Raw genomic sequence first — 27,144 nt, 5'->3', positions numbered from 1 at the left:
AATTTTGCAGAATCTACTTTAAACCACATGAGATCTGAGCACAGATTAAGTAAAAGATGACAGGAGAAAAAATCCAATATAAATGTTAAAATTCATGACACCTGGATGAAAAATCATATGGCACCTGAAGCTTGCTGCAGCATCATCTGGAAAGGGGAGCATGGGAAGGCTGAGGTAATGCTGAAGCCGGGAACAGGTAAAGGAGAGTTTACTGTGCATTGGCTCTACTTGTGGGTATAGCTGAACATTCAGTAACAAAGTTTAAAACGCATAATACAGGGTGTGGTGCTATGCCTCAACTGGATAGTCCTCCCTCTACGAGCGCTGGCATCCCGCATGGGCTGCTCTGCTTCCCATCCAGCTCCCTGCCTGTGGCCTGGGAAAGCAGTGGAGGACGGCCCAAAGCCTTGGGACTCTGCACCCATGTGGGAGACCCAGAGGAGGTTTCTGGTTCCTGGCTTTGGGTCAGCTCAGTTTCAGCAGTTGCAGCCATTTGGGAAGTGAACCAGCGGATGGAAGATCTTTCTGTCTGTCTCTCCTCTCTATAAATCTGCCTTTCCAATAAAAATAAATAAATAAATAAATAAATAAATAAATAAATAAATAAATAAATAAATCTGGGCCTGGCACGGTGGCCTAGTGGCTAAGGTCCTCACCTTGAGCACGCCAGAATCCCATATGGGTTCTGGTTCTAATCCCGGCAGCTCCACTTCCCATCCAGGTCCCTGCTTGTGACCCGGGAAAGCAGCTGAGTATGGCCAACATCTTGGGACCCTGCACCCACATGGGAGACCAGGAGGAAGTTTCTGGCTCCTGGCTTCGAATCGGTGCAACACCAACCGTTGCGGTCACTTGGGGAGGAAATCATCGCATGGAAGATCTTCCTCTCTGTCTCTCCTCCTCTCTGTATATAACTGACTTTGCAATAAATACAAATAAATCTTTTAAAAAAAATAATTCTTTAAAAAAAGATACAACAGAATAGCTAGGCACTAAAATTGTGGAACTTTAACATAAAACAAAGAGCTGGGGAGAGGGAGAGCAGGAAACAAAGTTGAATATTTAATATGATTCCAACTAACATTTTTACCTGCCTAAAAACAATATTGTCAAATGCCAAGCAGTTAGCTCTCAGGCACAGGACTGGTTTCTACAAGTTCAGCATCTGGCACACATTCAGTGGATAAGTTGGACCTGGGAGACAGGAGGCCTGACCTGAAAGAACTGCAGCTGCTTCTCCAGGCTCCAGAAGAATGGGTGTTTCAGCACGTGCTTTGCAGAGGGCCGCTTCTGAGGGTCCATCGCAATCATCTTCTCTATCAGTTCCCGCGCAATGACATCTTCTGCAAAGCAGGAAGATAAACAAGCAAGTCATCACTGCCAGCCCAAGGCCACGAGGAATTACTCAAGCTCTGCAGCCCTGTGAATCAGCTCTTCTTTCAGGACTTGCTCCTAAGCAACGCACACCCAGTTTTGGCCTAATAGGGAGTGTTCTCACCACATGGTTTGCAGAAAGCACTGGTTGGAAAGACCCATTATCAGAGACTCCAGTAAATACGACTGTGCCCCTCCAGGCTGGAACTAGGAGTTTTAAAATGCCACTGCGTCAGAGCAGGTGTTTGGCAAAATGCACAAGATGCCACCTGAGAAGCTGTACCCCGTATCGGAATGCCTGGGTGAAGTCACAGTTCCACTCCCGACTCTGCTGTCTGCCAGTGGGCACCAAGGGAAACAGAAGGTGATGGCTCAAGTGCTTGGGTTGCTGCCACCCATAAGGCAGACCCACATGGAAATTCAGCTCCTGGCTTTGGCCCAGCCCTGAGTGTTCAGGGCATTTGGGGAGTGAATCAAGAGATGGAAGACCTTTACCTTTGCTTTAAAATAAATATAATACTTTTTAATAAATGATGCTGTGACTAAGTATGGGCTGACTGGACAGATATTCAAGATAAAAATAAAAACAAACCCATTGCATATAATCATGTATGATTAGCCCCATGTTTATAAAAATATACATACATGTCTAGATAAATCATGGGAATAATATACATCAAGTTATTAATTGGCAATTAGTCATTCCTATATAATGGAACATTGGCTTTTATACTAATTTGGCTTTTTTTTAACCCACAAAAAAAATAAATTAACCCATAAGTAAAATAATGTTTGCATTTTAGGTTTCTCTTAAAAGCAGCACTGAGCCATCATGGGTTTGGGCTCAAAGGCAGGAGTGAGGACAGAGCCCAGCTGTCCCCACCCCACAGCCTGTACCGCTGTCTACATCACGGAGAACAGGCAAGCTGTCCCCACCAGGCCACTGTACAAAGGGACCTCAGATAATTTAACCCTTATACCTCCCAGTAAGTGTCACAGGTCCCGCAGTAAAGAAGTTGGTGGCCTGGAGGAACATTGGAGTCTTTCAATGTTCCACAGACACTCCAAGGCAGCCCTCACCAAGCTGTGCCTGAGCTGGCTGGCAGGTGGCAAGGCCCAGAGGAAGCAGCCAGGATGGGGAGCGGAGGGCAGGCTGCCTCAGTTGGCAAGGAGCCCCTCCTACCCTCCACCCTACAGCCTGCTCACCGTGCTTCTCTGGGTGGAAGCAGTCGAGGTTATAGGCGCCCAGGAGGATGTTGGCTTGCCGCTGCAGGGACTTGCCAAAAGGGTGGCTGCCTTCAGAGATGACGTAGTAAAAGACGCAGCCCGCAGAGAAGATGTCCACCGTGTAGGTCTGAAAGGAAACAGAGCATGAGGGGTCTTCACATACAGTTTCTATCTCATGGCGCCACAGATGGGGTGGGAGGTGGGCAGCCACGGCAGCTGCTTCTGCTCCAGAAGGCACCTGGGCCAATCAGCTGCTGGAGGGGAAATACCCAGAGTAGAGACGGGCACTGCAGCACCACAGAGTTGTCACGGTCACAGTGCAGGATGGGGGTCCCAGAGGTCACCGCCTCGAGGGCTATCTCTATGCCTGGTCAGAGGGAACAGTGACGCTTGGCTCCCCTGGGATGGCTGTGGAGACCACACGCATTCAGATGTGAACACAGACAATGACCGAAGATAGTCCTGGGCCCAGAGGACACTCTCTCAGAGCCACCAGACACTCTGAACCCAGTGGCACCAAGTCAGCCCTGGAGGCACTCCACCTGTTGGCCTCCCTCCAGTACCACTAGCCCAGAAGGGTATCTGCACACAGGGGGATGCACAACTGTGTGTAAGTAACTACAACTAGCATAGGTTCAAAAACAGCCCAATAGAAACTATGTGACAAGTTCCAGTGAGGTCATTTATGACATTACTTGGCAACACTTTCACAAATCCACTCAGTGTCTCTGGAGGAGCTTCTTTTTAGAGAACTGTGTGGATGTCATTTCTAGCTCATGTTACTGGGATTGCAACACCAACCTGCTGAGCAAGGCTTGGGTCCCCACTGCCGGGCCCCACCTCTGAGGTTCTCCACTAGAGTGTCATTTGAGTCCTGGCTGCTCCATTTCCTATCCAGCTCCCTACTATTGTGCCTGGGAAAGTAGCAGATGATAAGCCAAACACTTTTTTATAAAAATTATTTTTACTGGAAAGGCACATTTATGGAGAAAAGGAAAGACAGATCTTCCATCTGCTGGCTCACTTCCCAAATGGCTACAATAACCAGAGCTGAATGGGTGCAAAGCCAGAAGCCAGGAGCTTCTTTGTGGTCTCCCTCATGGGTGCAGGGTCCCAAGGCCTTGAGCCATCCTCCACTGCTTTCCCAGACCACAGGCAGGGACCTGGATGGGAAGTGGAGCAGCCAGGACACAAATTGGTGCCTATATGGGATGTCAACTCTTCCAGGTAGATTAGTCAACTGAGCCATCATGCCAGCACCAGCTCAAATACTTTTGCCCCTTCCATGAAGGAGGTAATCCAGATGAAGCTCCAGGTGCCTGGTTTCAGCCCTGGCCACTGAGGCCATGGGGGAGTGAACCAAGCAAGTGGAACATCACTCTATCTCGCTTGCTCTCTCTTAGCCCTGCCTTTCATATAAACAAATAAACACAAATGATTCTCCACCAGACGACATGAGGACATAGTGAGCAAGCCAGGGGCTTGTCACCTGCCATGCAGAAGGAAGAAGCACAGCCTTGACAAGATGCTGTGATGCAGCCTCACCGGAACCCTGCAGGCTGAGAAGTGCAAATGTCCCTCCCCCCTGACAAGGACACTCAGGACATGCTGTAGAGCACACTACCTCACACAGATAAGCCAGGACAAGACTCAGGTCTTCCCATTCCCAAGCCTTGGGCTCCCCATTTGACATTATCAATGACAGTTCAGGGCAGGTGGACCTAGTCACCACCCAGGCATGCAGCAGCCTACGCTGCCTCAGGCCGCAGTGCTACCAACACCGAGGTGAGGAGCGGCCTTGCCTGCCTGCCGGAGTCCCTGCTAGGTGCTTTTCCATGTCTATTTTTGCCATTTATTCTCGTAATGGAAATACTCCCTTAGTTGCTAAACTACGAGTGTCACAAAGCTTGAGTAGGCTGAATCTTTGTAAGAAGATTCTCTGAAATAAAGGCAGTGGCTAGAGGCTGTTACGGGCTGAGGAGGGGCAATTCAAAGGTAAGGGACAGGAACCTAAAGAGTCACTTGGCAGGATTCTGTCAGGAATGTTGTCTCAATCCAGAAGTCACAGAAGTGACACATGAGCGTGCTTAAGGTACAAAAAAAAAAAAAAAAAAAAAAAAAATGAACAACTTCACCTGGACCCAAATCGTAAGAACTTTGACCTACAGCAAAAAGATTCCTACTACTTAACGAAGTACACTACTTGCACTAAGTTAAAATAAGTTGTTGAAGGCTTTGTCAACCAACTGGACAGCTGCTGCTCCCTGGGAAATTACAGCAGAGGGACTTCCCTGGGTGGGCCCTGCACAGAGCCTGACTTATCTAATTCCAGGTCAGGGGAAGCACCAGGTGAGGCTCTGACAACCTGCTGTGCTACACAGCAAGATGCTCAGATGTGTGGGCCCTAGGTAAATGGTGCAAGGGGCCAACTTGAACAGGTATTTACAGGGCAAATTTAGAACAGTTTGAGTACCAAGAGGATACAACACACCCACACGCACACAGAGGACTGTAATAGACTCTGACATTATTTTATGAATCCTTGAGGGGCCAGCACTAAAGTGCAGTGGGTGAAACCACCACCTAAACACTGGCATCCCATATGGGCACCTCTTTGTTACAGCTGCAATTCTTCCCACTTCCTGCTAACAGCCTAGCAAAAGCTACTGAAAGATGGCCCAAGTGCCTGGGCCCCTGCCACCCATGTGGAAGACCCAGATGGAAGTTTCTGGCTCCGGCATGGCCCAGCTCTGACTGTGGCAGGGATCTAGCTTGCGAACCAGCAGATGGAAGAGGTCTCTGTCCCCCCAACCCTCTTCTCTCTGTAACTCTTTTAAATAAGGAAATAACCCTTGAGTCCACAGGGACTACAGGGATAACAAAGGAGTAAAAATAAAGCACTTTTTCACAGAAAAATTTCCATGAAGAAATATAAGAATTTCCACTGAACTGAATGCTGTAGGCACAGGGGTCAACAGAGGCTAACCCCTTAGATGAATGGCTGTTGCTGAACAGGACAGTCACCCTGGCCCGAATATGAGCCTCGTGGTATTCCCTACCAACTAAGAAGAAGCCTTCAGAGCAGAGAGCAGTTAAAATGGTGCAAACCACCACCACGTGCCTCCCGATACAATGATCTGTGTTCTGTTCTTGCCAAAAACACTTAGCTTATATCTAATTAAGCCTCTAGACCTAATAACTTCAAGACACAGGAAATACTACACCCCGTGCATTCCTGGGCACAGGGACTGTGGATTGACCAGGGAAAGGGGTAAGGAGATGTGTGGCAGGGAAGACCACTGAGGGAGTATGTCGCAGGTGAGGAATGACTTCTGAAGGACTTCCATCAGCAAGGCTATTGTACTTGCTGATTGTGGAATACATGTGTCAGAACTGGGCCTCCTCAGTGGCTAAGATGGAGCAGTGGATGGCGTATCTACACACAAATGGAGGATATGGCAGTCCACTAGGGGTCTGCAGAGGCTCCTGGCTTCAGATCCTGTGTAGCTCCAGTCACTGTGACCATTTGGGAAGTGAACTAGCAAATAGAAGGTCTCTCCTGTCTCTGTAAATTTGCCTTTCAAATAAAAATAAATAAATCTTTAAAAATTAATAATAACTGGAAAAGTGGGGGTGGAGAGGGAGTAGACAACTGCTTGTACTCCTTTCATTATAGTTTGGAAAATTCACATGGAAGCTTTTTGTTAAAGGAATGTCACTCTCCAGGGACGTGTGCCCTAACCCCTTAATCCCGAATTTAAATGTTTCCACTCCTAAAGACCTGATAGCACAGGCAGTTTCCACAAGGTCATGCCCACTACTCACGGGGTTCTCCTTGCAGTCTTCACTCAGCATCTCCGGGGCAATCCAGCCTTCTGTGCCAGGCACCCCAGAACGGCGGCTGAAGCTGTGCCTGCCCACGGCCAGCTTCTTGCAGAGGCCAAAGTCAGAGATCATGGCCTTAATCCTGCCATGTGCATTGGGCATGGAGAGGAGAATGTTGTGTGGCTTCAGGTCTCTGTGAACTAAGAGAAAGCTACAGGTGAGGCCTGGAAGTACCAGGTAGCCCCCTGCGAGGGGAGTGTCATCAGACTGCTGGTGCACCTGCTGCTGCTCTAAACCTGCTCGCTTCCAACCTGAAACGCTGACACAGCTCAGTCAAAGGCCACCTAATCCCCACCCCAAGCCCTGAACATCAATAATGCAGCAAAGGATTCCAACAGGCACAGTCACCAGAGCCAGTCGGCCACCCCGACTTAGGCGGCTGGCCAGGCAAGGGGAAGCCTCTCACCAATGTTGAGGGAGTGGAGGTGGGCCAGGCCCGAGGTGGTCTGCTGGAGCAAGGTGATGGGCTCCAGGCCAAGGTGGAAGAAGTCCTTCTGCTCCACGTACTGCAAGAGACACAATGGCAAGGTCACAACCCACAGCCCTCAGGACCTGACCCTCAGTCCATTTTCTTAGAACCCATTTTAAGAAAGAAAAGGCAGCAACAATCTCTGTCCAACAATCCCTTTGAAGTCATCAGTTGACTTAAATATTAACAAAACTCCAACTCACTGATTTATAATGAGAGAGACAGGCAAACAATCAGATTGGCTGCCAATAAATCTATCACAGAACCCAAGTGACAGTGGACTAGCTTCTCAGTGGGTCTAGGAAGCCTGAGGCCATTACCCAACCCGCCAACAGCCTTGCCCAGACATGTGTACAGACCAGCTTCCCTGGAGGTTAATCTGGAAGACACAGGGCCAGCCACCTGCCCAAGCATGCTGAGGGGACCACCCCATTATACCAGAGTGATGGCATGCTCCATGTTTGGACTGCGTTCATGGGTATATACCTTTGTAAAATGAAGCATACTGTGTACTTCATGGTACTGTCACTTCAAAAGTTAACAAAACATAAATCTAAAACCACAGCATGGTGCCAGGGGGAGGGAGGAAGCAGCAGCTGTGGCAGCTGGACCCACCTCCTGCAGGGTGGCTGCGCACAGCTCGATGGCAATGTATTGGAACTGCCGGTCCCTCTCCGTACAGAAGTAACGGATCACGTTCGGATGTTCGTCGGACTCCCGCAGCAGCTGTACCTCGCGGTCGGCAAAGCTGAAACACTCAGGTAGAATCCTCTTCACGGCCACATCGCGGTTGTCAAACATGCCCCTGTGGGACAAGGAGCGGGCCTCGTGTCCCTAAGGGCTGCTGTCATTTTGGCACTCCTCTTATTGTCACACTGAGGCCACTGTGCCAGCCTCACATCCAATGCCTTGATCGACCACCAGGGCACCCTGTGGTCACCATTTTCTCTCAGCATGGGCACTTCTTGGAGGTGGGACTCGTAGGCCTTGGTTGTGGCTTTGGCCCTCCTGTGCCTCTGGAGCCCACAGCCCGACAGGCCACATTACAGCATGTGGTGGGGGGTGGACCTAGCTATTCTGCTCACCGGTACACAATTGTGCCCTCAGCTCCATGGCCCAGGACGTCCTTGGGACAGAATGAAATCTTCCCGACAATCACCATGCTGGTTTCCTCATCTGTGACAAAAAGAGAATAAGGAGAAGGCATTTCAGATATCACCAGAAGAACTTTGAGGCTAAAATGGCTGTTGGCTTGAAGCCTTCAGATAAGAGAAAGGACTGAAGCAGCTCTGTAGCCCAAATCCTGCAGACAAGAGCCCTTCCTTCCCTGTCCCCACACTGGTTCTGCCTTTACTTTATGTTACAAGTGTCTGAAACTACCCTGAAGATAAGGATTCACTACAAAAGCTCATGCTGACATACAGCTAGTCCTCTGAAATGTGTGTAACAAGAGGCAATCCACCCAAAGGACAAGTGGCTGTGAGGTCAGTGCTAAGCACATTGACAAACAGCCTGCGCCAGCTCCAGTGAGGAAGGCAGGTCCACACCTGCACTTCACACTTGGCCACTGGCTGTCCCCAGGAATCCTCTCAAGCTTGACAGGCAGCTCACATCTGTGCAGCATCAATCCTCAGCCTTACGGAGAGGGCAGGAGGAAGGGCTAAGGAGATGCCCCACAGGCCCTCTGAGGGGGTCATCATGGCACAGGGCAGATGTCCCTCCCACAGAGTCCCACAGAGGAACAGGGAGGATGCCAGGGCAGAACACAATAAGCCCATGGAAGCGGCACTTACTGATCTCACAGAGACTCAGAGGCAGACAGACCATAGAGTTGCACAGCTCTCGAGTAGCATCCAAACAAAAAATAGAAAAGCCGCCAGTCTTACCGTCATCGTCTGGCTCCAGCGAGGGGCTGGCCCCGGCCCTGGAGGCAGAGCTGCCAGAGTGGAGAGAATGGTTGGAAGCTCTGGGGGACGTGTTGGGGCTGCTGGTGCCCGAGCTCTCCGAGTATCGGCTGGAAGTGTCCAGCAGCTCAGTGTCCTGAGTCGCATCTCCAGGAGGCTGGAAGGGCAGCTGCTGCTGTTGCAGGAGCTGGATCTTCTCCAGCTCCTTCTGGAACTGCTGGTGCTGGAGCCGCCGCTGCTGATGCATACTCTGGAAAGAGAAGTCAACTTGCCATTCAAGTGGCAGCCATGTGTAGTTACGGTTACTCATAATGTGGAAGTTTAAAGGAATCAATTTGTAGCCAATAATCCACTAGGGAGTTTTTCAGCTCTCCCCTGAGCTCTTGCTGCCTTGGGAAGAAACCCTGGAATACTCTCTGCTTGCTGAGTACCCCTGGGAAGCTTCCTTAGCTTCTGGGAACCTGTCTTATTTCATGAGCAGGGGATATGTAATAATGACCTCACACAGAACTAGATGAGGTGGACAACTGAACACATTTGCCATTGGAAAGCACGAGAAAGTGTTTCTCATTCCCATTGCTATATGGAACATGAGCTTTTTGAGCACTTGAGTTTGGGGGTGATAAAACACAGCCCTATGTGGTGTAACTTAATGAAGGAAGATTCCCTTGGAATATTTTATCTCACCCATGACCTACTCAACTCTGCAGTTTTTGCTCACTTGTATCCAACTGGGCAACTGAGGGAAGCATCACACTGCCTTTCCCTGGCAGGCTGGTCTAACAGGCAGTTCATAAGGGAGGAAAGGATTGTCACCTGTCGTCCTTTTCTTAGAAAATACAATTACTATTCAAAATCAGTTGCAAGCAAGGTTTGTAAGTCAGTTTTTACAGCCCATTATTTGCAAAGTTCTAAGACTTAAGTACAAAGTGGTCCTTTTTTGAGCAGCTGGTGTGTCTGTAAAATGTTTAGGAAAACAAGCCAATACTGATGTCCAAATACAAAAATAAATATGTTGGCTGTTTCTGTCTGGAATTCACTGACATGAGGTGAGGGGCAGAAGCGAGGGACTGAGCTTTACCAGCGGGTAGGTGATGATGAAGGCCACCCAGCCGATCAGCAGGAAGGTGCTCAGGATGATGGTGGCCATGTCCTTGAGCATGGAGTCCACAGGGGCCTCGGCCTTGGCAGGAGCCCGAGCCAGCTTCTCCTCCACATCCTGAGACACGGTGCTGGGTGTGTTCTTTGAAGTCTGGTCAACCAAGTTGATGACCTAGAATGGGAGAGACACTCCGTCACCGCCAAATTTCTAGCAGGAAGAGATGAACTGAATAAGATATGCAATCACCGCTCACGAGGTCCAACCAGACTGTGACATGCTGGCTGTTGTTCAAGCTCACCGAAGATGCCACAACCTGACAAGCACTGCCTCTTCCCAAGCAGCTGCTCTGAGAGGCAGTGAGTATCTGCTGCGAGGTCACCACTGCTCTAAACAGATTTCACAGCAACTTCTCAGATTCTGAGTCTTCTCAAAGTTCTCAAAGGCAAGTCTCCTCCCTTGGGATGGCAGATTTGGTATTACTGAAAAGGAAAGCTGCACTGTGCACAGGCATGTGGCTGCTGCAGAAATAATAAGGCAGCTTGCTTATGATGCTTATAAATTCTCAGTACAACTTCAAAACCAAAATCACTTGTCCATGATTCCATTATTTCCCTAAGGTTTAGAATTAGAAAGAATTGGAACATCTGTTAAGACAATTCGACATAGGGGGCCAGGGCACCAGGGCAATGAAGTAGCAGGTAAACTCCCGTCTGTGACACCAGCATCCATATGGACACTGGTTTGAGTCTTAGCTGCTCCACTTTTGATCTAGCTCCCTGCTAATGCACCTGGAAAGCAGCAGAACACAGCCAAGTGCTAGGGCCTCTACAGCCACATGGAAGATCTGAAAGAAGCTCCTAGGCTCCTGGCTCTGGCCTGGCCCAGCCCAGGTTCTTGTGACCATTTGGGGAATAAAGCAATGTATATCTTGCCCTCTGTAACTCTGCCTTTCAAATAAATAAACACTAAAAAAAAAAGAAGAATACCTGGATCCATTTTTAAACATCTAGTGTTTCAGATATGCCATTAGTGTTTATCCAATGAAATGAATTCACAGACTCCTGGCTGTGTGCACTGGACTGGCCATCCCACATGCTGGGGACACTTATCCCCATCCATCCCAAGCCATCTACCTCCAGTGTCATTCCCAATCCTTCCTATTGATTCCGGCTCCTTTGCCCTCTTCGCCTAGTCCACTTTTCAATATCTGCGTGTGTGTAATGTGTATGACAGGCAGCTGAGGAATGCTTGTTCAGCATGTGACCAGGGACAACACCCATTTGGATCAGCTCAAGTATGTTGGTTGGAAAACTCAGATTCATGACCCTATGTATATATCTCATAGTAATTATTTTAATGTATGTTTAGGATTCTTAAAGTTCAGATGGCTAACCTTTATATTTTTACCTTCTAAGTGTTCCATAACGAACATGCAAGACTTTGGTAAGATTTTAGGGCAATGTTATTCAACATTACTGTTTCAGGAATCAGTGTATTTCTCCAGTCTGGCTATATACAGAGGTGATGGACAACATACTATACCTCTTAGAGGTCTATAATTTTCACTAAGTCTCTAAAGTGAATTTGTGCTGATTGTATCTCCACAGCAGTCAGCTACTCTCCATCCTTTTCTAAATCTGCCCCTATCCCTGGCCCCTTCTTCATCCCTGGTCACCAAGCCTAAATGGCCTATCAAAGCCTTCAGATCAACTACCAGCTAGGTGGTCTCTGCTGCGTAATGTTCCAATCTCCAAGTGACCTGGCACCCTGCCAGACCAAATGGCCAAGTCGGGCCACTCTTGGCATCATAAAACTTTATGAAACCTATTCATCATCTCTTAACTCTTCTGCCAGCCTTGGTAACATGTTTCCTTTTGACTCATATGAGCTTATTTCCCACTACTGCCTACCTGGTAGCCTCAGATCCAGTCAAACCCACCTCTCTCTGAGCTTGATACAGCAGCATGGGCACCTCCAGGCCTGCTCCACTGTTCTTTCCCCTCCATGGCCTCCAGCTCCCACCCACCGGCATCAAACCCAACCCCTTGTTCTGGCCCAGCTCAGTCCCACTGGCCTTCCTGTACCTTCCTTCCTACTTCCCACTTCCTATTCTTCCCACCAGTTCTTCACATTTATGCTGCTGGCCTTGGGTTCGGGTGCACTTCTCTTCCCTCTGTGATAGACTGGGAGCTCTAAAAGCCAGGGAAAAGCCTTATCCCCTCACGCCTAAAGCAATGAGCCATGAGCTTGCCAAGTGACTCCCTTACTCACTTCCTCAAAGCTCTTTTTCTCAGACTCAGCAGGTATCACATTTTCCCGATGTTTGGGCAGATTGTTGGGGAATCTCTCCAGCATCTTGGTAGAGGCAGACAGTGGGGTTTCATGGTGCCCTGGAAGAGGAAACAAAGCCCTTTCATGACAACAGTCTCCCAAGCAGTGGTAGTGCTCCATACTAACCAAGCAACGATCACCACCCCAAGGAGTCCCCTGCAAATCCTCTCCCAAGTTAGGAGAGACAAGAGGCAGGTGCCAGAAAAACTCCCTCAAGATGGAAATTTTTACTGCTTGATGGCACAACACGGTATTGCTCCTCAGATGAGACGCAGAGTGTCCGTACCAGGAGGGGACCAGGACACTTGGGAGGTATGTCAGAAGCAGGACTGTGTGGTTTCATTTCCCCAGTGCACAGCTGAAGCACTACAGAAGTACAAGGAGTTCTTTCAACGTTCTTCCCTGTGACATCACTGTGCTAGGGCTACCCAGTCCTATCGTGGAATTTCAGTCTCTCAGGTGGAGCTCTGCTCCTCCTGTTACTAAAACACAGCAGTGCTGAATTACTCCTCCGACAGCAAAGGGCCTGTCTGCTGGAAGGATGGTGAGGCTGGGTGCCACAGCTCCTGCAACGTTCACTCACTGTTCTTCACAGCATTCCTACGTGACCACCTGGTAGTCATTACATATCCATCAAGTACCATTTACGTGCAAATTCTGATAAGAGACACAAAGCTGACTAAAATAAGGAAGGCCAATTTTATATGGCTTAATAAACTGCTGAGCCCTAAAATTTAATGACTCCACATACTCCAGGACGAGCCGTATCCGTTTCCCACCTGACACACTCTGCTTTCTCCTCTCCCACCAAGATCAGGCCTCCCCCAATTCCAGCCTCACCAACCCATGCTCATTCTATGCTGTCACAAATTATCAAAAGCCATAGGACATGTGCAGCGATATGCAATCATATAAGTACCAGTCTGGGCTACGAACATCACCTGATCTGGAAAAATTCTCTCTAATGTGGGAAACTTGAGTCACTAACAAGACACCTGTGCTCTAAGGGAAATGAGGTTCTCCTTCCATGGGCTGCCTTGGCCTCATTCCTGCCTGCTCCCTTCCCCCAACACCACTCCCAGTGCTCCAAGTCCTACCAGCCTAGCAGGACACCTACTGAAGACTGCTGTAGAAGCCATTTGCTTAGCCTGGCATGATCCCCTAATAGCTAAAGACCTTGCCCTGCATGGCCGGGGATTCCATATGGGTGCCGGTTCTAGTTCCAGCTGCCCTACTTCCCTCCCAGCTCCCTGCTTGTGGCCTGGGAAAGCAGTCAAGGACGGCCCAAAGCCCTGGGATCCTGCACCAGTGTGGGAGACCAGGAAGAGGCTCCTGGCTTCGGATCTGCCCAGCTCTAGCCGTTGCAGCCACTTGGGGAGTGAGCCAGCTGATGGAAGATCTTTCTCTCGGTCTCTCCTCTCTGTAACTCTACCTTTCCAATAAAAACAAATAAGTCTTAAAAACAAACTAAAAAACAAGAAAAGCTATTTGCCCAAATCTTCCCACTCTTCTTCTTGCAGTCCTTTTTAAACCAGTTTTCTCCTATACCTCAGCTTTTAGGTATATTATTACACACTTTGTCTCAGCCATTCTACACATTCCCTCGTCAGAGCTCTCAATATTGTTTAACAAATAATACCAGGGTTTCCTGATTTGTTCCTCACCCACCCTCAGATCAGCCTCCAAGCACAGCAGCACCTGGAGAGGCCCTGTCCTGCATCAATCCCAGCCTGTGTATGCCTCTCTGACAAAACCTCAGGTTTCCAATAGTTTCACTACCTTACTTCAAAATGACTAGATCTGGACCAGCGAGGTGGCATACAGGCTAATCCTATGCCTGCGGCGCCAGCAGCCCAAGTAAGCACTGGCTAAATCCTATTGTTTCACTTTCATTCCAGTTCCCTACTTACGGCCTGGGAAGGCAGAGGACAATGGCCCAAATCCTTGGCCTCTGTACCCACAGGAGTGACCTGGAAAGAAACTCCTGGCTCCTGGCTACAGACTGGCTCAGCTCTGGCCATTTTGGCCATTTGGGGGAGTCACCAAGCAATGGAGGGCCTCTCTCTGTCTCTCCTCTAAATCTGCCTCTTAAATTAAAACAGATAATTCTTTTTTTTTTTAAAGATTTATTTTATTTTTATTACAAAGTCAGACATATACTGAGAGGAGGAGAGACAGAGAGGAAGTGGAGCTGCCGGGACTAGAACCAGTGGCCACATGGGATCAAGGCGAGGACCTTAGCCACTAGGCCACACTGCCAAGCCCATAAAATAGATGATTCTTAAAAACAAAACAAAATACTGGATTTGTAGTACTTCAGAGGGATAGGATCTTAAGTCATTTCTGCATGGTTTTTTGGGGGGGAGGATTTCTTGGTTTTTCTTACTTGGACAATCTGCCCATTTAAAGGACTTATTTTACAAGCTAGCAATGAAGATTCCTCACACATTCCGTATTCCTAAACACACGTGCCCTTGCTTATCAACCACCAGGTTTACAGGCCCTTAACTGGAATGTTAAGGATCTATGCTTCTCAGTCACTACCACCACATAAGCCATGGTGCTTGCTGCTTCCCAAACCACTTCTGTTTAAAACAAAGTGTAGAATTACTTTGGGGAAAAAAGAAAGGTGGGGGAGGGACAAAAAGGGCTTGGTGCAACAGCTCAGTGGCTAAATCCTTGCCTTGCACATGCTGGGATTCCAGCAGCCCCACTTCCCATCCAGCTCCCTGCTTGTGGCCTGGGAGAGCAGTAGAGAATGGCCTAAAGCCAAACTGCACCTGTGTGTGGGAGATCAGGAAGAGGCTCCTGGCTCCTGGCTCCTGGCTCCTGGCTTTGGATCGGCTCAGCACCAGCCACTGTGGCCACTTGGGGAATGGACCAGGGAACAAAAGATCTTTCTCTTTTGTCTCTCCTTGTCTCTGTAAATCTGCCTTCCCAATAAAAACAAATAAATCTTGAAAAAAATTACTTTGTCATCCTTCACCCACAATTTGGTAAAAATAAAAACTGCTATGAGGCATCACGACTAACAAAGGACAGGATTCTAACAACCCACAAACGGAATGATCCACCCAGGTCCCTCCCTGCAGCACCTGTCTGCTGCAAGGCATGTCCCCACCCAGGTTCCAGCACCTGGCACACCCTGCTGCTTCCAGGGTCGATACTCTCCCTGCCACCCCACCCCGCTCTTCCAGAATCCCAGCACTGCTGCTCCTGCCACACATCAGTCAACAGCAAGCCGCAAGAGCAAAGCAGGGGAAGAACAGCCCTCCCCAGTTTATAGGTGCCCCTACCCGCCTCTTGTCTCCCCCTCACCAGCCGGCAGGGATGGGAGGCAGTGGGATCAGTGGGGGAAGGGGGTAGGAAAAATAGAATCAAGAAAACTCCAAAATGTTCCTATTACTTAGGAGACCTGCCAGAGAAAAGTCTAACTTCCGCCTGTGTAGGTCCTCCACTTCACCCCAAGGGCCATTAGTTAAAGCAAAACCAAAACCAATGGGAAGCAGGCGGAAGAAGGACTTCCCATTCACACCTGCACAGTCCTGCCCAGAAGCTGCATTTAGCCTTTGCTCTTCTCAACTCTCAATCCTCCTGGCTCTTCAACCCCTCCTAAGCCCCAAGCAGGACTCCTGCCCTCTTCCTAAACCCACACCAAGCCTGAGGGAATCTTTCCAAAGACATGGTCTGTTTCCTCACCTATAAAATGGCACTGACCTCACACAGGGTCTGTGAGGAAAAAAAGAAATGAAGTATAAAGCACTTGGTACCAAGCCTGGCACATAACTGACACTCAGTGTATCAGATAAACACACAAGGTTTATTTACATCACTTAGTTCTTGAGTTTGGGACCACAAAACAAGTTTTGAGAACTGACTTGGCAATCATGTATTTCCCTTGGAGATAATGTTACAATGTCTGATCAACAATCTTGAAAACGAACCCAGCACAACACATTCAGAATCGAGAATGACACAAGCCAGCAAGGTCAGCTTTTTCCCACTAGGAGGCAGTATGCCATCACCTAAGATTACTACAAGCGATCAACTCTTACCTATCAGAAGCCAGTAATTCCTCAAGTAGTTGAGTTTGTTTTTCCCTTTGAGTCCAGGGTCAAACTTGAGGTCTGTGCTGGGCGTGATCACACACTCCCCTTTGTCCCCAATGGTCACACCATCAGTCTTTGGCCCTTCCAGCAGAGGGAGAGTGCTGCCTCGGGGCTGTGGAGAGAGGGCTGTGGTGAAGGCAGGTTCCCCCCCACACCCCACCCCCGTCCCACAACACATAGTCCGTTCCAACACGAGAGAGGCTCCACCCCCAAGGACGTGACAAGGCTGCACTGGAATCTTTTCACGCCAGGGTCCCAGGGAACACGAAGATGAGTGGACACAATCCAAGAAGCTATTCAGAGAAGTAAAATGTAAGTGAAGGAAAACAAGCAGGTATCTAGTAGCCACAATCAATTCAACAAGGGTGGGATGAACTACAGCCACGTGGCTGCACATGGAACAGGCACTGCTAGGCTGCAGCTGAGGCAAGCGCTGTCCTGCTTGGGAGAGCAGCTCATCAACTTATGGGGAAGACAAAAGACAGGACTGACCCGTCCAGACCCTGGAAGGATCAACACCAGTAGCCAGGATCACGTTGTTTCAGCCAGGCAGCCCGGCAGCTTGGTAAGGTTCAAGGAGGCACGGATGGGTCATGAGAAAATGGAAAGGATTTGAGGAGAGAAAAGGCAGGAAGGGTACTTGAAGTATAAGGAGCAGTCCTAGCAAACATAAGATAAGCAGGGAACATTTGGAAGTCATGGAGAAGATGCACTTAGCTGGACTGCAGAACTCCTACAGAGAAACTAAAGAACAGTGGGAGACCATCATGGGAAATGCCTGAGGAGGACCAGCGGGGCGGGCGGGGGGCGGGGGACACTATCTAACAATGTAAGCAAAGGGCAGTAACCCGGGCTTCCTGGGCTTCTGGGAGCTGAGATGGCCATGTCTCTCCTTTTCAAAGAGGAGTGTGAGGATGGACATCTGATGCAGTGTTTAGGATGCCACTTGGGACTCCTATATACCATACTGCAGTGTTTGATTTGAGTGTATCTGTTTCGAATTCAAGTTCCCTGCTAATGTATCCCTGTCAGGCCAGTGATAGCTCCAGTAATTTAACTCCTGCTGCCCACATGACAGCCAGGGATTGAGTTCCTAGCCCTCATTTCAGCCTGGCCCAGCCCTGACTATTGTGGACATCTGGAGAGTGAACCAACAGATGGAAGATTTTTGTGTGTCTCTGCCTTCCAAATAAACTCTTAAATTTTTTTAAAATTTTATTTTGGCAGAGAATAAGAGCTTCCATCCACTCACTCATTCCCAGAATGGCCACTATAGCCAGGTCTGGGCCAGGCTGAAACCAGGAGCCTGGAACCCAATCATGAACCCCATGTGGGTGGCAGTAGTCCAAGTACCTGGACCATCTTCCACTGTCTTGCTAGGCACACTGGCAGGAAGCTACATCAGAAGCAGAGCAGCTGGACTCAAACAAGAACTCCAATATGGGGTGCTGGTATTACCACTGGTGGCTTAACATGCAGTGCCACAATGCCAATTCCTTAAAGCCATGGGAAGGAAGATCTCTGGTGTCTCTCTGCCTTAAAAAGAATGTGGTATGTACATAAACTGCTTTGAGAACTCAAGATTTGTGTTTCGCATTTGCAACCTACGGGGTGTTCACACATGACTCAATCATTCCTCCCAAAACTGAAGTCATTAGGAGGCTGTGCTGTGAGCCAGCTTCCCACAGTGGACTTACCACAACGGCAACCCCTTCGTGCACCATTGATGGGGAGGCATAGAGGCTGGTAGAGTACTTCCCAACATACAGAGTAGGCCTAGGGAGAACACATATGCATTCCGGAGTCACCATAAAGGGAGGCCTTTTAGAGATAAGAAATGAGCCCAGATACCACCCTCAGCACTAATCACACTCATTTCCTGGCACAGAGTATTAGAGGTTTGACAGCAGGGGTGCGGCCCTAGGAACAAGACCACAGGACCTCACACCCAGCTGTTATGCACTACGCACTGAACCCAGCGCAAGCCTCAGTCGGTTCCTCTGTGACACGCCAGTGCTGAACTGCACCACACCCACAACAGCCTACAAGACTGTGTCCTGCAGGCGAATGAAGCATCTAGGAGACTGAACGCCTAACACTGCGGAAGACTCCCACTGACCCTGCCTAGCACCCTTCACACCAGGCTGCCCCCAGCATCATCACCATCCGACTTGCTTTTAAGAACACTGGAAACTCCACAGGAGTCCCAGAGATAGGCAACCGCTCTATTCCAAATACTGAGAGAAAGGGAAATGAAACAAGTTCAAACTAGGTCAGATTTGGGTGCCCCAGGCTGGGTGGTGTGGCCTTGCCTGAGGCACTGAGGAAAGGACAGGGCAGAGGAAGGGGCTCAGGGAGAGCCACAGCTCTAGGGTGTCAACATAAAAGCAATGAGAAGCTGTCCCACTAGACCCCTCTCCTTACTGCAGGCAGCCTGTGTGCGGTCAGTTACCTCCTGGCCTCTCAATTCCCTTCAACACACACCTTTCATGTCAACAACTGAGACACCACTTTCATGTTCACTATCTTACTTGATCTTGTCCACAGCTCTATAAAGCAGGAAACTGAGGCTTGTCAAGATTACATGGCTAGGGTCTCAGGGCCGGGCATCTCATGCCTGGATCCCAGACGCCAGCCACCATGTGCACATGGTGAGCTGTCCCCGGGCCTGCCTGGGCTCTGGGGGCTGCTCCCTTCGGGGTTAGTACACCGAGGGGGGAGGTCTCTGTGACTGTGCAGGTCCAGGGCCCACCCACCACCCTCACTGGGCGGTGAATGGAATTGGGGAGGGGCACGACCTTGGGCCTGGGAGTTTAAATTTCCAGCAGCCTCCCAGCTGCTGGTGGGTCTCAGGACCGGGCATCTCATGCCTGGATCCCAGATGCCAGCCACCACGTGCACGTGGTGAGCTGTCCCTGGGCAGCCAGTGCGCCATTTGGTGCCAGGCTCTGCCTGCTGGCCGCCCGGTCGGGCAGCTCTGGGGTTTTGGTTCTTTGAATCACTGCTTAGGTAGCTCCAGGTTGAACCCACTGTGCTTCTGGGACATGAATCAATCATAAAGATTCCCAATGACAGTAACTCTTCCTTTGAAAAACTTGTAATTGCTGAACAATGCTGACCACCAAATACCACTCCATGCAAAAGCTATGGCTCGGGGCTTGTCCAGCAGAATCATATCCTGTTACCTGACATGATGATGGATCAGAAGAAGGGTCACATTAAGCAGGGCCATTACATTAACTAGCACTCGAGAACCATATCCGGGGGTAGATTCTGTGAGCGATGTGTGGGCCAAACCCTATGGAAATTCTAGCCCCATTGGTTAGCTCGAAGGTTGGGGTGGTGATGGACTAAGCTAGGTGTGACCAAGGAGCCTGTCATCAATCACAGGTAAAGGAATCCGCAACAGTCTGGACTGGTCAAGGCAGCAGCACCCGAATGTGCATCCTGAATAGGGTGTGGGGTGGGCCGGGCTGCAACGTTCACCAGCTCATACAAGGCCAAATGGAAGGCCAGACTACGCCGGGCACTGGCCTAAACCCAATGGCATGCATGAGAACTGGGTCTGGGAGTGGATTAAGTGGAGGATCTTGGGAAACTCTCCTGGCAAGTCATAGTTCCCGCTGGTGAACATGTGGTCCAGACCTGGAGGTCGGACAAGCTGGGCACAGTAGCTCCAACAGCTGGCTAATGTGTCAGTTGGTAATGGAACAGGGTGGACTGGGCAGGACTGAGCAAACCTTAGCCCACAAGCAAAACTAGAGACCAGGATGGAGCACAGGTCAAGCTGAGCTAGGCTCTTGCACCTACTGGTCTGCATGAGCCAGGAACACTAAACCACAGTGTCTAAGGCAGAGGTCGGGACAGGTGAGGGGCTGTGCCAAGCTGAGTCAAAGCAACCACGGGCAGGTGCGTGATCTATGGCTGGGAACAGGCCCAGTTGGGGAGCTAAGGGGACAACCCTAGCTGGGTTGAGGTTCCCACCAAGGAGCACGTGGCCTGGAATGGGGGCTGCAATGTGATCAGGAAACAGTTGTAGTTTCCCTTGACACAAGTGTGGACTGGGATTGGATGCACCAAGCCAGGTTAGACTCCAACACCCTCTGGTGTCCTGGAGGACCAAGGTAGATGTGGGACAGATTAGGCTAGGTCTCAACCACTACTGAGCCATGTGTGAGCCGTATGTGGGTATGGACGAGCCATGGCTGTGCTGAAACATTCAACAGCAAGGACCAGTTTGGGTTGAAGGCCAGTCAGGAAAAGCCACTGTTCCTGCTAGGACAGGAGGTAAACTGAGTAGGGCTGGCTCATGGACCCCCTGGTATGCGCAAAATCTGGCACTGGGAGAGGTTCTGATGGAGGAGCCTGGGCAACTCCTCTAGCAGGACACAGACCCGGCAGGTAAGCACAAGAAACATGATAGGAAACAGCCCAGAACAGGCCATGGAAAGTTACCCACTGGCATACATTTGGTATGGGTCAGGGGAAGACCAGGCTGAATCAGTTCTTGTCTTCCACTGGCAAATCCAAGCACCAGAACAGTGTGGGTCGAGCCGGGTTCGGTTGTGACAAAAAACTAGTGCATAATATGGAATGCCAAGGTGAGGTTGCCTGTACCAGATGAGACTGCAGCACCCAACCAGCATGCGTGAGAACCAGGAAGGGATGAGGCAGAGCCAGCTGGGGAATAAGGGGTGGTTCCCTTGCTGGACAGCTACTCCCACTGGAGAGCATGAGCTGGGATGGGGGCAGACCAGACTAGGCAGGGCTACAACACCTGTGCTCCTCATGTGGACCAGATCAGGGAAAAGCCAGGCTGGGCTGATTATTCCTACCGGTGCAAACAAAATTAGAGTGGGTGAGGGTTGTTTGGGCGTAGCCACAGTTCCAGCTAGCAGAAGCTGGCACTGGGGGCTAATTCTGCCAAGTCAAACCACAGAACTACCTGGAGAGTGCATAATCCGGGGGTGGGAGAGGCTTGGCAGGGAAATAGTGGGCTCCTCCCTCTTGTGTTACCACTTCCACGGGAGGGCATGAAAACTAGGACAGGGGCTGAGGTGGCTAGACAAATACCCAACAGCATCTGTGTGGGCTGCATAGTGGAGCTGGTTAGATGGAACTAAGTTTTAATACCCATTGACATGTACGAGAGCCGAATGGGGTGTGGGACAGACTGGACTACTGCTACACATACTGGCAAACCAGGGTAGGGGGGCGGGCCTGGTGGGGGTTATTGTGGGTCGCTCCAACTAGGCTGCAGCTCCCACTGGTTTATGCGAGGGCCGAGCATGTGCTGGGAGGAACCAGGCTGGCCTGCAACACCCATTGGTTCCAGTGGAAGTCGAGGCTGAAAACAGAACCAACCCAGCGATTGCAACCACCAGCTGATCAGGATGATGGACTGTGCTGGACCCTGTACTTGCTAGTACATACAAGAATCTGGTCTGAGAACACCTCAGACAAAGTTTCTTTGGAGATCTCCCCAATCAAAATGCTGGACTCAGAACTCTAACCAAGAAAAGACAGAAGACAGAACAGGTCAATCAACCATCTCAGCTATATGTTGGCAGCGAAATATGGGGCAAACGGAGACTCTATGATGGACTATGTCAATCAGTGGATTCTTCAAAGACCCCATCGTGCTTGGAGTGGCAAGATTGGCAGTGATTCACAATTGGTGAACCATCAAAACCACCTGAGCAAGAACCTCGGAGCATGCCCTACATCCAGGAGCTGGGGAGGGTGGGAAATTGGGTGGGCCTTCTCCCTTAATACCCCCCTTTAAACATGAAGGAAGTAATATGGAAATAATAGTCTTACCCACTTTCCTATAGCCCTTGAACCTTTTTTACCCTAATTAACTATGTAAAGATTGTCAAAAATATAATAATAATAATTTAAAAAGTTAAAAAAAAAATTACATGGCTAGTGCCAGGTTATTCACAGGGAGGATGGAGAACAGGCGCCTACTGCATCCTGAACACAAGCACTCTGGAACACTTCTTTCCATTTTAAAAATGAATATCATTTACAATAAATTTTCAGAAAACACAGTAAGGTAAAACAAAACAAAACAAAACAAAAACCTCAAGTTCCAAACCCTGGTGCCCATACTGGAGTTCTATCACAACCTCCTTCCTGTCCTCACCCATGACTCATATTTTACATTCCCGAATTCCAAAGCAATGCAGGGTGCCCACCAGCCCCGTATTCTGAGGTGCCCCACTGAACCAGCTCATGCCATGAGATTCCTCATGGTTTCAGGGTTGTCTGCCCTGACCCCTGGCCTCCAGCGTAGGGGGGGCCACACTGCAGCAGGACCAGCACAGCAACACGGCTGCCCTGAGTTCCCCAACTCACGTCAGCTTGCTCTTGGCCTCCGTCTCCTTGGGGAATGGGTATTTCCACTTTGTGATGCGCCCCACCTCCCCAGACATGAAGGTCAGGTAGCGCAGGGTCTCCACGGCCACGTTGATGTGCATCACTTTCCTCAGACCCTCCCGCTGCCACACGTAAAAGGCCACCACTGGGGAGCCATAGTTTTGGATCCATAAGACGTCTCCAGATTCGCTGTCGACAGTCACCACCAGTCCATCGCCATTGGACACAAAGTGGGACATCTCTACAGATCAAACAGAAAAAGCGTGTCAAGCCTCACCCTATCTTGCAACCACATCCTCTGTTGTCTTGACAATCAGCAGTCTCTCAGAGCAAACAAGACTTCTGGAGCATTCTTAGCTCTCCTTAAGCAATTGCATTTGCATCCAAAGAACTCAGTCTGTAGGATATCAAGGCACCAGAGCTGCCTAGTTTGTAAACATTAGATAAGATCAACCTCCCAAAGGCAATCTACTGGGTGATGTTCTTTACCACTTTATGCATAAGTGAGAGTTCTCCTTGGGAAAGACATCCATTAATGTGACATTTACAGCAGTCATTTAAAACCTATTGTTTAAACTGGAACTATCGGTTGGTCTGGTCCACTGACACTGCCCTCATCAGATTCACAAAGGAGTGCTCAGAGATGCGTAAACATGTTCCAGGTCCTGAATTGGAGGCGACAGAGGCGGAGGCAGAATTTAAGATACCAAGGATACAACGGCAAAATCACAAATTTCACTTGAGTTGGGGGAAGTAAGCATGAAATGAGCCACAATAAGTGAGTATCCTTCTGACAGGGCTGTGAATGGCATGTGCTGGTTTTTTCTTCTGACCTCTATGGCTTGTAATGAGTTCCTTCCGTGTCACAGAGGGATGCACAAGGTGCCCTGCCTCCTTCTCGAAACATAAACAGTCCTCCTTCCTGCAGTAACTGTTTCCACACAGGTGGAGTACAACACGCTCTGCCAGCCAGCCAGATCACTTACTGTAGTCCATGTCATCTTCAGGCAGTGAGGCTGCATAGTCAAAATAGGTGGCGTTCCACCGGAGCTCTCTGGTTTTGGTGTCATACATGGTGATGGTGTACTCTGGAGAACACAGAACAGCCTGTTACCACAGAGAGGTCATGGCATCCAAACAAATCCTCCCTAAATTACAAGTCACAAAGTCCAGGCTAAGGCAGGTGATTGGTGTGGTGACTTAAGTTACTGCTGGGGACACCTGTATCATGTGTCAAGAGTGTCTGGCTGGAGTCCTGGCCACTCTGCTTTTGATCCAACTGTCTACTAATATATATGCCAGAAGGGAGCAGGTGATGGGTTATGGGTTGTTGTGGGAATTTTAGAGAATTAGGGAATCTGTCTTCCAAATGAAATGAAACCAATTGACTAATTTTTAGAAGTCCAGGTTATTTGTATGTAAAGACAAAGGCCATAGAGAGAACTACAATCCTAGGCACATGAGTAGACCTGGCCAATAATATGTGGGACAGAACACGCCTGCTCCCTGCTGTGTCCCTGAACTCATGGCTCAAAGATTTGTGAGCAGTATAAGAGCTGTTCCTAGCCACTATGTTCTGGGATGATTTATCACAAAACATTACATCAATAACATGAGAAACTGGCATCTAGAAATGGAATGGTGCCAAAACAAAAACCCAAAACACATGGCACTAACTGTGGGGCCAGCTGGCAGGCAGAGGGTTCAATTCAGACAACTGTTAGTAGAGACGGAAAAGAGCAGGGAGGAAACCACTGGAAGCTGGAAAGAGCTGACCCAGCACCAGAGTTTACACAGGAGTGCTGGTAGCTTGCACTGAACTTGACAGACAGAAAAAGTATCTAGTGAGCTTGAGGGGCTGACTTAGGAGATTCCCAGGCAGAAAGACGGCAGACTACGAGGCACAGATGATACACTGTATGACCGTAAATTACAGAAGAAACCATTCTGTTATCAAGCATAATTCAGAGGAAACACAAAGGGTCCAGGGCTGACTCCAGTTGGAAAAGATAACCAGTGGAGGGAAGAAAGGATCTTAGGTCAAAGATCAAAGCCAGACGCATGACAGTGAAAACTAATCCTAGACCAGGGCTCAAATCACATCAAAGGTGAGGCTGTAAGATTCTTCTTTGAAACCTTAGAAAGATTTAAGATGGCACTTCACAGACTCACAATCCAAATTAGAGAGATCTGTGGGTATAGCTTTTACCCTGTTGTTTTTTTATTTAGTTTTTGCTTATTTTAAAGGCAGTTTTATATATATATATGTATGTGTGTATGTGTATGTATGCATATACATACATACACACACCACACACACACAGAGAGAGTAAAACAGAGAGAATATCTTCCACTCACTGGTTTACTCTCCAAATGGCTGTAACAGCGGGGGCTTCCACATGAGTGCAAGAGCCATCTTGCACTGCTTTCCCAGGCCAACAGGAGGGAGCCAGATGGGAGATGGGACAGCCAGGACTCCAAGCAGTGTACATTTGGGATGATGGCATTAAGGTGGAGGTTTAATCTGCTATGTCCCAATGCTGGCTCCTATCTTTCTTTCTTTATTTAGCTTGCTGATTTTTTTCATTTGCTTAAGATTTATTTTAAAAAGTGACAGAGAAGAAGGGAAGGAAGAAGGGGAAGCAAATGAGCCAGAGAAAGAGAGAGAGAGAGATTCCACCTACAGATTCATACTTCAAATGGCTGCTAACAATCAGGACTGGACTAGGCCAGTTAGGAGCCTGGTCTCCTGCATGAATAACAGAAGCCCAAGTACATGAGTCACCTTCTGCTGCTTTCCCAGGTGTATTAGCAGGGAACTGGACTGGAATTAGAGCAGCTGGAACTGGGATGCCAGTAGGATCCTTTCATGATGCCAGCCCCTAGTTTTCATCTTATAGGAGAAGAGCTCAAATCCCAGGTCCCACTCCTAATTCCACCTTCCTGCCAATTTGTATGGTGGGAAGCTGTGGTGTCAGCACAAGAGCCTGGGTTCTGGACACCCACGTAGAAGACTTGGATTGAGTTCCTGGCTCCCAGCTTCAGTTTGGTCAAGCTTTAGCTGTTATGAGCATCTAGAGTAAATCAGCAAATGGAAACTCCTTTTAAACTAAAAAATAATAACCCCTCCATGCTGGGCTCTTCCTGAATTCCTACCCATATAAACATGAACAAGAAAGTGAGCGCTATTTTAAGGCACTAAGTTAGGGTACTGTTATACAGCAATAGAAAATGGAAACAAGATTTACACACCTAGGCACATATATCTAAACTGAAGCCACAGCATATCCCATTCCTAAACACAATACAATTCTACCTGAAAACTACACAGTTTTATACCTGGGAGAAGCTGGAACCATGGTAAGCTCATATTTCATGGAAAAGGTAGAAAAACCGGGCCCGGCGGCATGGCCTAGCGGCTAAAGTCCTCGCCTTGAAAGCCCCGGGATCCCACATGGGATCCGGTTCTAATCCCGGCAGCTCCACTTCCCATCCAGCTCCCTGCTTGTGGCCTGGGAAGGCAGTTGAGGATGGCCCAAAGCTTTCGGATCCTGCGCCCGCGTGGGAGACCCGGAAGAGGTTCCAGGTTCCCAGCATCGGATCGGTGCGCACCGGCCCGTTGCGGCTCACTTGGGGAGTGAAACATCGGATGGAAGATCTTCCTCTCTGTATATCCAGCTTTCCAATAATAATAAAAAAAATCTTTAAATTAAAAAAAAAAAAAAGGTAGACAAACCAGTAGACAAACAGTCATGACAGATGGGTGCTGGAATGCTTGGCTGTTACTACGGGAAGGAGGAGAGTCCTGCAGTCCAAGACCTTCCTCCCAGTTCCAGGAGAGGCCAGCCAGCTGCCAGGGAGCCCAGCTTTGTTTTCTACAACACCTGAGGGAAGGCTGGCTCTCTTTTTTTAGTTGTAGTTACCTGGATATTTAGATTTAAGTCTTGTGTTTAACATAATAATTTATCCTAGCCTTATGGTATAATCTTTTCCATCAACATTTCCTTGTTTTTCCTTTTAGCTTCAACTAAAGCTAAAAGGTCTACATATGTGAAAATGAACAAAATAGGAACAAGGTTCACCCATTCACTCACTCAAACATCTGGGCAGCCACTCCCTGTCAGGCAATGTGCCCAGTGGGGAGACACAGCAGGTGAAACAAAGTCTGGTGTTCCAGGGGAAAAAGCAAAGAACAGGCACAAAAATGTACAAGCAGGCAGAAGGCGGCTGAAAAAAGTGGGGACAGAAAACAGTGTGGTGAAGAAGGACTACTTCTGCCTGCAAAGGGACAACGATGGGTGACCAGACACTCCTGTCACAGGCCTCTGGAATGCCACATGGGCCTCCAGACCAGGAGACTTC

At 49.0% G+C, this 27,144-nt stretch overlaps 2 protein-coding genes across 3 annotated transcripts in view; one reads left to right on the top strand and one right to left on the bottom strand.

Annotated features, from left to right (window-relative positions):
- PRR29 (proline rich 29) overlaps positions 1–25,780 on the top strand; it is a 39,515-nt gene extending 13,735 nt beyond the window's left edge. The window contains exon 5 of the mRNA XM_058676359.1: positions 25,767–25,780. The gene's annotated coding sequence lies outside the window, so the exon portion shown is untranslated. The remainder of the gene's footprint in view (positions 1–25,766) is intronic.
- Positions 1–27,144, bottom strand: part of ERN1 (endoplasmic reticulum to nucleus signaling 1) — an 84,051-nt gene that overhangs the window by 3,769 nt on the left and 53,138 nt on the right. For both annotated transcript variants that reach the window (XM_004592980.2, XM_058676358.1), the window contains 13 exons: positions 23,769–23,870; positions 22,762–23,023; positions 18,099–18,177; positions 16,348–16,513; positions 12,233–12,351; positions 9,941–10,132; positions 8,842–9,109; positions 8,041–8,131; positions 7,571–7,760; positions 6,893–6,992; positions 6,427–6,626; positions 2,581–2,728; positions 1,216–1,343 (listed from right to left, as the gene is read on the bottom strand). In XM_004592980.2, coding sequence (XP_004593037.2) covers positions 1,216–1,343; positions 2,581–2,728; positions 6,427–6,626; positions 6,893–6,992; positions 7,571–7,760; positions 8,041–8,131; positions 8,842–9,109; positions 9,941–10,132; positions 12,233–12,351; positions 16,348–16,513; positions 18,099–18,177; positions 22,762–23,023; positions 23,769–23,870 — 2,045 coding nt within the window. The remainder of the gene's footprint in view (positions 1–1,215; positions 1,344–2,580; positions 2,729–6,426; positions 6,627–6,892; positions 6,993–7,570; positions 7,761–8,040; positions 8,132–8,841; positions 9,110–9,940; positions 10,133–12,232; positions 12,352–16,347; positions 16,514–18,098; positions 18,178–22,761; positions 23,024–23,768; positions 23,871–27,144) is intronic.

The sequence above is a fragment of the Ochotona princeps genome, chromosome 17, assembly GCF_030435755.1.
Source record: "Ochotona princeps isolate mOchPri1 chromosome 17, mOchPri1.hap1, whole genome shotgun sequence".
NCBI classification, from domain to species: Eukaryota; Metazoa; Chordata; class Mammalia; order Lagomorpha; family Ochotonidae; genus Ochotona; species Ochotona princeps.
This window is presented reverse-complemented; position numbering and strand designations above follow the sequence as displayed.